Here is an 11,269-nt window from a genome sequence, read left to right as displayed (position 1 = left end):
TTCATTCAACAAATGCTTACTGAGCACATTGGACTGTACTGGGCCCTAGGAATACTTAACAAGACAGATCAAAGTCTCTGCCCTTGTGGGGCTTATATTCTAGTTGGGGAGACAGACAAACATAAATAAGTATGTACTACAGTTGACGATGAGTGCTCTGGAAAAATGAGAGGCCGTGAGAGGACTTGGGAGTGCCATGGTGGAGAAGGGAGTGTGTGGATTGCAAATTTAAATGGGATAAGCAGAGGAGCCGCACTGAGAGTGTTATTTGAGCAATAACTTAAAGGAGGTGTGAATAAGAGCCGACTAATGTCTGGAGGGAGAGCATCCCTGGCAGAGGGAACGGCTGGTGCAAAGGGCGTGAGGCAGAGTGTGCCTGGAAGAGTGAATTGGCTGGTGTGGCTCCAGCAGCATGAGTTGGGGAGTAGGTGTGGTAGATGAGATCAGAGCGGTAATGGGGGAGCAAGGACATTTGGGGCCTTATAGGCTGTTGCAGAGACTTTAACTTTTACTCTACGTGAAAAGAGGAGCACCATCCTAGGGGTCTGAGCAGAGGGATGATATGATGTGACTTAGGTTTTAACAAGACCACTTTGTCTCTTAAGAACAGGCAGTAGGAGAGCAAGAGTAGAAGCAAGTAGACCAGTTAGGAAACAACAATCCCGATGAAAAATAGTGGTGGCTCAGACCAGGATGGTGGCAGTAGAGATGGTAAGGAGTGGTCAAATTTTAAATATTTTGAAGTTAAAGCAAGTAAGATTTCCTGATAGATTGTATGTGGAGAAAAAGAGGGAGAGAGTTAAGAATGATCCCAAAGTTGGCCTGAGCAGTTGGAAGGATGGCATTGCATTAACTGAGATGGTAGGTGGAGCAGCTTTGGTGGCAATAGTAGGATTCTGTTTTGAAGATGCTGACTGGAGATGTCTGTGATGAGTCCAGGTTGAGTAGACAGGTCCGTCTCTGGAGTTCAGAGAAGAGGTTTGGGATGGAGAGTTTTCAGCATACACAGGGTATTGGAAGCAGGGAAACAGGATGAGATCACCAAGGAGTGAGTACAGAGAGAGAAGTGGTCCAAGGACTTGAGCCCTTGGCACTTGGGCACTCTTTTAAGAAGTCAGGGAGAAAAAGCAGGACCAGCAAATCCGACCAAGGATTGGTGAAGTAGATGAAAACTTGCAAGAAAGGTGACCTGGAAGACCAGTGAAGAAAGTGTTTCCTCGAGGAAGGAATAGCTTACTGAGTCAAATGCTACTGATGAGTGAAGTAAGAAGACGTCTGAGAAGTGACTGTCGGATTTAGCTGCGTGAAGCCACTTGTGATCCTGACAAGCAGTTTTGGTGCAGTGGTGGGTGGAAGCCTGGATGGAGTGGGTTTAGGAGATTGAGAAGCTAGGAGCTCGAGACAGCAAGAATAGGCCAGTCTTATAAATGCTGCTTTAAGAGGAACAGAGAAATACAGTAAGAGCTGGAGAGGGAAGTGGATCAAGAAAGGATTGATTGTTTTCATTTGGAAGAACTAATAGCCTAAGAATGATTCAGTAGAGAGAAAATTTGATGATGTCAGAGAAAGTGGGGAGAATTGCTGTCGCAGTGTCCTTGAGTGGGTGGGAGGGGTTGGGATTTAATTGACAAGTTAGCTTGGATAGGAGCATGGACAGTTAATCCATTGTAACAAGATTTGATTGACATGCTTACACAGGTGGCTTAAGGACGTGGTGGTGAGCACTACGTTTAGGTTTGGGTTGAGTAAAGAAAGGCTTGACTTATGTTTATTCTTGAAACGTTAGTGTTTATCAGGAGGACATAAGTGGGTGGGCTGAAGTGCTTTTCATGTAGAGGAGCCAGCATGAGCAAAGGCAGAGAGCTATTAAACTACCTTTCAGGGCACTGCAAGCAGTTTTGTGTGGCTGAAATGCTGGGCATGTGCTTGTTGGGAGAGGATGAGGATGGGCTGGTAGACATTACAGCAGGATCAAGACAGGAGATAGGCAGAGTCTGCTTAGAATGCCCTCTCACGGTACAGTTTTCCAGTAAGAGGCAGCAGAGAGCAGTGGAGGGAGCATAGGATTTGACGTCAAATGCATTACCCAGGTAACGTGTAGGACCAGAGCAGCGTAGAGTGCAAGCAATGACTGTTCCATGAGCTCTGTGTGGTATCTGCATGCATCCTCTCAGTGCATCCTTGTACATCTCTTTGAGGTAGGTGCTATTATTGAGCTCTTTTTGGGTAGATACAGATTAGTGACTTGACCAACTTCACATAGCTAGTAAGTGGTGGAGCTCAAATTTGAACCCATAGCCCACTCTTAATGACTACACTGTATTCCTAGCTGAAACGCTACAGCCAGAATCAGGAGTCAGGGGCTTGAGGCCAAGCTCTGCCATTTGTAGCTACTTGGCTTTGGGCAAGTCATGTCTCCAAGCCTTTTTTTACTCTTCTTTAAAATGCAATCACGCACCGCATAACGATGTTTTGGTCAATGACACACCAGATATATGATGGGGGTCCCATAAGGTTAGTACCATGTAGTCTAGGTGTGTAGTAGGCTATACCATGTAGGTTTGTATAAGTACACTCTGTGATGTTCACACAACAACAAAATTGCCTAATAACGCATTTCTCAGGATGTATCCCTGTCGTTAAGCAACACATGACTGTAGTGACTCCAAAGATTGTGGTGGTGGCCAAATTGAATGTGATGATACAATGAAATCACTCTATCCATGACTCGTTATCAAAGTGACCCGCCCATCCTTCAGCATGTCTTCCTCGACTGGCCCCACTGTGTGAACCCTGCTTAAATCTTTGTTTTTCTCAGTATTTGTATATTTGAGCCATTTGGCCTTCTTCATGTGTTTTGAAGTTGTTTTGACAGTTTGGAGGCCTTACCCTCCTTGATGTTTTGTACACTGTGTCTCTATGAGCTTGGGTCCTGGAGAACTTAAAAGTAGGGACTGAGTTTTTTGTTTTTGTGATAAAATTCACTATTTTAACTATTTAAAATATACAATTAGGTGGTTTTTAGGATATTCACAATGTTGTTCAATTATCACCATGTCTAATTCCAGAACCTTTCTATCACCCAGAAGGAAACCCAGTATTCATTAAGCAGCCACTCCCTCTTCCTCTTCCCCCAGTCCCTATCAACCACTAATCTCTACTCTCTCTATGGATGTGCTTACTCTGGACATTTTATATAAATGGAATCATAAAATATGTGGCATTTGTGTTTGGCTTTCCCTTTCACAATGTTCAGGGACTTCATTCATGTTGTAGCATGTGTCACTACTTCATTCCTTTTTATGGCTGAATAGTATTCCATTATATGGATATATCAATTTGTTTGGACATATATTTCCATTTCTCTTGGATATGTACCTAAGAGTGGAATTGTTGGGTCACATGGTAATTCAACGTCTAACTTTTTGAGGAACTGAGCAACTGTTTTTTCACAATGACTGCAACATTTTACACCTCTACCAACAGTATTAGGATTCCAATTTCTCAGCTTCCTTACCAACATTTGTTATTTTTTTGTTGTTGTTGTTGTTGTTAGACCTATCCTAGTGGGTGTTAAGTGGTATCTCTTTGTGGTTTTGATTTGCGTCTCCCTAATGGCTAATGATGTTGAGCATCTTTTTTTTTTTTTTTTTAAAGATTGGCACCTGAGCTAACAACCGTTGCCAATCTTTTTTTTTCCCTGCTTTTTTTCCTCCCCGAATCCCCCCAGTATGTAGTTGTATATTTTAGTTGTAGGTCCTTCTAGTTGTGCTCGAGCATCTTTTCAAGTGCTTATTGGCCATTTGTATATCATCTTTGGAGAAATGCTTATTCAAGTCCTAAGCCCTTTTTTTTTTTTTGAGGAAGATTAGCCCTGAGCTAACATCTGCTGCCAATCCTTCTCTTTTTGATGAGGAAGACTGGCCCTGAGCTAACATCCATGCCCATCTTCCTCTGCTTTATATGTGAGACGCCTACCACAGCATGGCTTGCCAAGCAGTACCATGTCCTCATCTGGGATCTGAACTGGCGAACCCCGGTCCGCCAAAGCGGAACGTGCGAACTTAACCGCTGCGCCACCGGGCCAGCCCCAAGGCCTATGCCCAGTTTTTTTTTTTTTTTTTTAAGATTTTATTTTTTCCTTTTTCTCTCCAAAGCCCCCCGGTACATAGTTGTATATTCTTAGTCGTGGGTCCTTCTAGTTGTGGCATGTGGGACGCCACCTCAGCATGGCCTGATGAGCGGTGCCACGTCTGCACCCAGGATTCGAACCAGTGAAACTCTGGGCCGCTGCAGCGGAGTGCAGGAACTTAACCACTCAGCCACGAGGCTGGCCCCATGCCCATTTTTAATTGTGTTCCTTGTTCTTGACTTGTAAGAGTTCTTGATATATTCTAGATACAACACCCTTATCAGATACATGATTTGCAAATATTTTCTCCTATTCTGTGGGTTGTCTTTTCATTTTCTTGATAGCGTCATTTGAAGCACAAAAGTTTTTACTTTCAATGAAGTCCTATTTATCTATTTTTTTATCTTGTTGCTTGTGCTTTTGGTGTCATATTTAAGAAACCATTGCCTAACGCAAGGTCATAAAGATTTTCCCCTATATTCCTTCTAAGAGTTGCATAGTTTTAGCTCTTACATTTAGGTCTTTGATCCATTTGTAGTTATTTTTTGCCTATGATGTGAGGTAGAGGTCCAAATTCATTATCTTGCATGTAGATATTCAGTTGTCCAATCACCGTTTGTTAAAAGAGACTGTTCTTTCCCTGTTGAATGGTCTTGGCTCCTTTGTTGAAAATCAATTGACCATAGACACATGGGTTTATTTCTGGACTCTATTCATTCCCTTAGTCCATATGTCTATCCATATGCCTCTACACATATTTTGATTACCATAGCTTTGTAGTAAGTTTTGAAATCAGGAAGTGTGAATCCTATCTTCTTTTTCAAGATTGTTTTGGCTATTTGATGTCCTTTGCAATTCTGTAATCAACTTTAGCATCAGCTTATCAGGATCTGAGTTTTTGACTAAATCTACCAACAAGGACAGGAAGGCTGGCTTTTGTTCCTCCCACTGTGGTTTTTCTTTTCTTTTTATTTTTTTATTATCTTTTTTTTTTTTTTGAGGAAGATTAGCCCTGAACTAACATCTGCCACCAATTCTCCTCTTTTTGTTGAGGAAGACTGGCCCTGAGCGAACATCTGTGCCCATCTTCCTCTACTTTCTATGTGGGACGCCTGCCATAGCATGGCTTGACAAGCAGTGCATAGGTCCATACCCAGGATCCGAACTGCTGAACCCCAGGCAGAATGTGTGAACTTAACCGCTGCACCACCAGGCCAGCTCCCCAACTGTGGTTTTTCTAACACAGGGTTCTCTACCCAAGTATGTTCTGAGTGGCTGAATGGACAACTCTGTCTTGCTTGTTTCATCTTATAGGTGAACAACTTTGTGATCTTCGAAGGCTTCTTTGCCCATCAGCATCGTAAGTTTTCTCACCTTGTGTGTTTGGTCAAGTAGTTGGGGTGAGGGGAAGGAAAGAGGTGGATTCTTGGTCCTGCTGGCCCCCTCACTGAGGGACACCACCACTTCCTTCCTCACAGGGCCCCCTGCTCCCTCTCTGAGGGCAACTCGACACTCTCGTGCTGCTGCAGTCGATCCTACGCCCGCTGGTAAAGCTGCATTGAATGGGCGGAACTGTAGTGCCATGATGGCTAGTTACTCTGGAGGCCACGGAGAGCACAGTGCGATCTGTGGGCAGTTTGGGAGAATTCTAAAGCAACCCAAGTCTCCAGCAGTCGTTACCCATTTGCCTTTGCCCTTGTGGGACCTCAGTACATTTCCTACTTGTCAGGACTTTTAACTAAGCATGCTCATTGAGAGCCTGTTTGATGACAGAATCTCATTCCTTTGTGAACCCCTCAGGTTTCTGTGAGGGAAAGTCATCCCTTTCGTTTCGAGTCATAGAATAGCAATATGAAAGTTCAAAGTTTAAATATTAGTTTTAGAAGATAATGCTCAGAATTTGTAACATTTCCGACCAAATAATCAAATTGATCTGGAGACATCAAACCTAGGAGGGAATGAAATGCTGCCCAGGTTTCCCATTCCACCCTCATACACACACACTCCCTGCCAGTCTGAGCCCCACTCCTCGCTCTTCCTCACTGCCTCCCAAAGGTGGGGAAGCACAGCCTGCTGCTGCCGTGCAGTGCATGCTTGCTCAGGAGGGCCGCCTTCCTGAGCTGGCTTTGTGGCTAGCTCTCAGCTCTTCCCAAAGAAGAGTCTGTTACCAGTCATTTCCTTCAGCCAGTGTCAGGCACTGTGGGGCAGTTCATATCCATGACTCACTTTGGTTTCCAAGGCTTCCCCATCTCGCTCCTGCTCACCTACCTACAGGCTGTGAGAGAGTGAGAGCCAACAAGGACGGTGAGGACTCCGGTCCACAGGGAAGGGGACTGTGGATAAAGCTTACGTGGATTTGCTGAGAACGCTCTCATTTGCCACACATGACAGAGAACCTCTTGAGAGGGGAGGGGAGGGAGCACAGGTAGAGAAGTGAGCAGACGGCAGGCAGAACTTTGGACAATATGTTAGCCTCCCATTTACTCTGGTAACTCCTTTTCAGATGTCTGTTTTCTCCTCATCCTTTTTTTTTTTTCCCCTAATAAAACTTAAATCTCTTCCCATCTTTGTACCGAAAGGAGAGGTTCTGCCCCACCCCAACCTCCCCTGACCTCTCCACAGTAATTCCTGATTAACCAAGGGCTTTGTCCATCTCATCTAGAGGGACCTGGGGTCCTCGGTGGCCCAGCTGGGACCATTCCACTGCCCCCGAATCCCAGGGGGGCATGACAGCACCCACTGACAGTAAGAGCTTGCCTCCCTTGGCCACCCTTCTCCTGCACCTCCCAGGCCCCGGAGTCTCACCCTGGATCTTTTCCCCCTACCTCTGCATTTGGCCTACTCCTTCTGGCTCTCCTTAAAAGTGCTCCAGCATTCCCCCTGAACTCCCTTTTGTTGTGATGGCATTGCCACAGAGCTGCTTCTGCGATGGAGCTGAACTCTCCTTCTCCGGGAGGAACTGTGGTGTCAGGGAGCAGAGGTTTGGGGTTGTGGGGGGAGTGGCCGGGAGGAGGGGTACAAAGTATGTCTCCTAATGCTTACGTTGCCTGTGTCCTCTCCACTGCCAGCTCCAGCAAGGAAGCTGCCACCCAAGAGAGCAGAGGGAGACATTAAGCCATACTCCTCTAGTGACCGAGAATGTAAGACTGGGGTAGGGTGTCTGGGCCTGGGGAACCTGAACCCAGGGGAAGGATTAGTTCTCTCTAAAGGCTCTGGTTTCTTTTTTCACCCCTAATCTTTGCTGTCATGACCTCTTCCTTCCTTCTCCTTTTTCTTCTTTCTCTCTCTTGCTCTTTATTCTCCCTCTCCCCAGTTCTCAAGGTAGCTGTGGAGCCTCCTTGGCCCCTAAACAGGGCTCCTCGCCGTGCTACACCTCCAGCCCACCCACCCCCCCGCTCCAGCAGCCTGGGAAACTCGCCAGAACGGGGTCCCCTCCGTCCCTTTGTACCAGAGCAGGAGCTGCTGCGTTCCCTGCGCCTCTGCCCCCCACACCCTACCGCCCGCCTTCTGCTGGCTACCGACCCTGGGGGCAGCCCAGCCCAACGTCGCCGCACCAGGTAATAGAGTTGGAGGGTTAGGAAGACTCAAGACTGTCAGAGAGGGTGTTAGAAATGGCAGAGGGCAATTTGAATCCCTCAGAGACAGGAAGCAATAGGATAGGTGGATTGGAAGGTCCTGAAACCTTTTGAGAAGAATATATTGGAAAATATTTGTGGGCGTGGTCTGGAAATAAATTACAGTGAAGGAGCTGAATAGGACTTTATATGGAGTCTGGGGACTCTAGTTAAAGTGAGAGTTGGGAGGATGGGTAAGAAGAACACAGATCCATTGGTTGCAGGGGAGCTGAGCCTCTAAGATTGGGGAAATCTTGGCTTAATAATTGCTGGGAGGGGGCAGTGTCTCTGACAGTTTGGGGAGCCACTTGGCCCAGGTCAGGGCCTGTGTGGCAGGAGTCCATCCCAGCAAGCAGAGTGGGCATCTCCTTTATATCTCTCCCTAGCTTTCTCTTCACCTCTGACTTCTCTGTTTTTCTCTCTCCCCCATTTTCCCTCTCCCTTCTTCCTGTCCATAACATCCTTCCATAGCTCCCTTCCCCGGTCTGATGAGAGTCGATACTGATAGACAGCTAACCCCCTCTCCTCCCTGGGAGACCTAGCGGGGCAAAGACCCCTTTCCCTGAAAACCCCAGACCCACTCTTCCATTACGTCCCCCAGGATCCAGTGGAACCTGACAGAATCCATAGGATTCCCTCTTCCCCTTTCTTAGACAACTGTGTTGTCAGGGTCCCAGATAACCTAATACTTTGTAGCTTTTCTTACCATAGAAAGCACCCCTTCTCTCCTAACTTGGGCTCTGAACCCTCTCTGAACAGATAGCCCTATTCGCTGCCAGACCCCTTGGTTGGGTGGCTCATGCTAATTATCCAGAGAAGCACACTCTTGCTTGCTGTTAGATTCTAGAACACCGTGGAAGGTCCAAGGGCCTCCTCTGCCAGGGAAACCTTTTAAGGAGTCTTGTCCATGGAAGAACTCCCACATTCCCTCTACAGTGTCTGCTGGTGGCTCTAATGCTGCTTTGTGCTGCCTACCACCCTTCCCCTTTGAGCCTGCTGATGCTGACCAATGAGCTCTGCTTCAGAGCAGTCCAGTTAGGTAGGATAGGGACTTACCAGCTCCCCAAAGGGATCCACTCAACATTGCCAAACTCTTAATTTCCACGTTTTGTGTATGCGTATGTATCGGGGAACCTCCAAGCTGATGTCTGCTTTGGGGCTCTAAAGACTTGCCACACTTCTAGAGACACCGCCACTTCCCCCAGATCCAGATTCTATGAAGGAGTTTGTTTCTTGGCAGTAGATCCCAGCAAGCACCGTGGGATCACTCTTAGCCATGTTTCAGAAAATAAACCTGAGTCTCAAGGATCTATTAGCTCCTAGAATCCCCTCTTGCATCCATCCCTCCCCAGTAGCTAGATGCTGATATTTCCTGTCTTGTGAGGTTGTCTTGAGAAGATGGGGGAACTCTTCCTCTGGCCTTCCTTTTTTCTTTCCTCCTAGCAAGAACCTTCTTCCCTGCTCCGTACCCCCTCCCTACCCTCTGAGTGTGTGGTAGACCAGGTACCTCCACTGCCTAGTGTGTTCCCCAAATCCTTGGGAGCAGGATCTCCCTCTCTCCCGACTCACTCCTCCTTTTTCTTCTCCCTCTCAGTGTTGTCTGAATAAAGTGTGAATTCTTTTGTGTTTTTTAAATGGACATTTTCAATGAAAAAAAAACACTAAAAAAAAACAAACTTAAGGTCTCAGCCTCATTTGTGCGTCACCCCTTATTTTCCTGGGATCTCAGGATTTCTGTCCCTCTCATCTTTCTCACCTCTGAGATCTGCAGATCTTCTCGCAAGGAGTCTCAGAGCTCCCCTTGCAGGATCTGCCGTCTACCCATCCCCATTTTCATTGCTGGATCTTCTCCTGCAGATTCTGACTCCTCATGTAGTCACTGGATCCCTTTGTGTAGGCTTCTGTATCTACTCCCCCATTCCCTCCAGAAACCTCCAGCTCTCCCCAGTGACTTCTACCCTTCACCCTAGGCCAGACTTTGCTGAGATGTCAAGATTTACCAACCTCTCTGGGATCCACTAATTGCCTCCCATCTGTTCCCTGGATTCCTCTTCCCATTCTGATTTTCTGCCCTCTCTCCCACTAAACCCTTGGATCTCTGTCTCAAGACAATCCCTTACTAGGTTGAAAGTTTAACACAGTTACCTATCCTCCAAAGGCTCCCTTCCTTTTCTTCCTAAATTTGGCCTTGCCACTCCCTATTTCCCTCTGGTCTTAGGTATCCTATAATTAAGGTAACCATGTTTTCCAAACCAAATATGAGGGCGCACCCAGTCTAACAAATTCTTTTTTGCCTGTATGTGAGTCTGTTTTTATGACATGATTTGGATCACATTTGGCCTTACTTTTAACACATTACCTCAACGAAAAATAATAAAGCAACAAATCAGGACTCCTCCAGTAAATCTCAGAGTATAAAATGAGCTCCGTCTCCTTTTCTGGGGCAGAGCTTAGATTAAAACCCCTTAGGAGGGATAACTACCCCTCCTCTTTGTTCCTGTGCTATTCCTTTTATTCCTCTCCTCTGATTCCTCCATACCCACTCATCCTTCATCCTGGAGCCTCTTCCCCATCATCCCCCATTTCTTCTGCAGGGGGACTCCCCCAGGGCTGGTAGCCCAAAGCTGCTGCTACAGCCGCCATGGGGGGTTGAATTCCTCATCCCCCAACACAGGTACGTATTCATCCCTCCTTACCCACTCAAATCAAGTAGGCCATATTCACTACCTGCTCCGGCTTTCCTATCACATGCCTGGTGTTTCCACAGGCAACCAAGAATCGAAGCAGGGGGAACAGGAAACAGAGACTAGGTGAGGTCTGAGCCCCTCCCCTATCAGCCTCACACCACCTTTGACTCCTTTCCTAACAACACTCTCAGCTACTTCCTCCTCCTAAATGTTACTCTTTGAACTGGACACCAGCTCCTCCCACAAATCCTTTTAGCTAACATCCTACAAGCCTCTTTCCCCATAGGTTCAACTCTGGTGCTTCCCTTTAGCACTCTCTGAGGGGTTTCAAATTTGGACATAGCACTAATGGTTCCAGCTTCATACCCCATCGTGTGTCCTCTGCATTAAGAGCCAGAAAGACCAGAAAAGACCTTGAAGAGTCTATGATCTTAATTCCCACTTTAGTACCCCTATAACCCACTCTCCATCTCCTTCCCACCTACCAGGTCTGCCAATGAAGAGCAGGTTTTCTCACAGGATGGGTCTGGGGAGGAACCCATGCACACAGTTCCGCCACAGGCCCAGGCCCCACCAGCCCAGTCCTGGACAATGGGTGGGGACGTGTTCAACGCCAGGTTCATTCGAAACTTGCAGGAACGTCGCAGCACTAGGCCTTGGTGACCGCAGCCCCCTCTCACACCTTCAAAGTCAGTATTATTTCTATCGCTACAGGAGACAGCCAAAGCCCCCTCTCATAATGGATGTATTCATTCATTCATTCAACAGGCTTTCTTATCAGCGCCAAATCATTTGTATCTTATTTTTAACCAGAACAATAAAAGTATTTATTTTTT

At 46.6% G+C, this 11,269-nt stretch overlaps 1 protein-coding gene across 2 annotated transcripts in view; it reads left to right on the top strand.

Annotated features, from left to right (window-relative positions):
* Positions 1-11,248, top strand: part of ATAT1 (alpha tubulin acetyltransferase 1) — a 13,474-nt gene extending 2,226 nt beyond the window's left edge. The window contains exons 7-13 of one of the 2 annotated variants that reach the window (XM_046639944.1): positions 5,447-5,492; positions 5,611-5,679; positions 7,201-7,272; positions 7,446-7,689; positions 10,341-10,420; positions 10,514-10,556; positions 10,922-11,248. In XM_046639944.1, the coding sequence (XP_046495900.1) occupies positions 5,447-5,492; positions 5,611-5,679; positions 7,201-7,272; positions 7,446-7,689; positions 10,341-10,420; positions 10,514-10,556; positions 10,922-11,096 (729 nt within the window). In that variant the 3' untranslated portion in view covers positions 11,097-11,248. Of the gene's footprint in view, positions 1-5,446; positions 5,493-5,610; positions 5,680-7,200; positions 7,273-7,445; positions 7,690-10,340; positions 10,557-10,921 lie in introns of both variants that reach the window. The other variant, XM_046639943.1, reaches the window with a different exon arrangement.
* Positions 11,249-11,269: the final 21 nt, after the last annotated feature.

The sequence above is a fragment of the Equus quagga genome, chromosome 15, assembly GCF_021613505.1.
Source record: "Equus quagga isolate Etosha38 chromosome 15, UCLA_HA_Equagga_1.0, whole genome shotgun sequence".
Classification (NCBI taxonomy): Eukaryota; Metazoa; Chordata; class Mammalia; order Perissodactyla; family Equidae; genus Equus; species Equus quagga.
The sequence above is the reverse complement of the archived record's forward strand: the minus strand, read 5'-3'. Positions and strand labels throughout refer to the sequence as shown.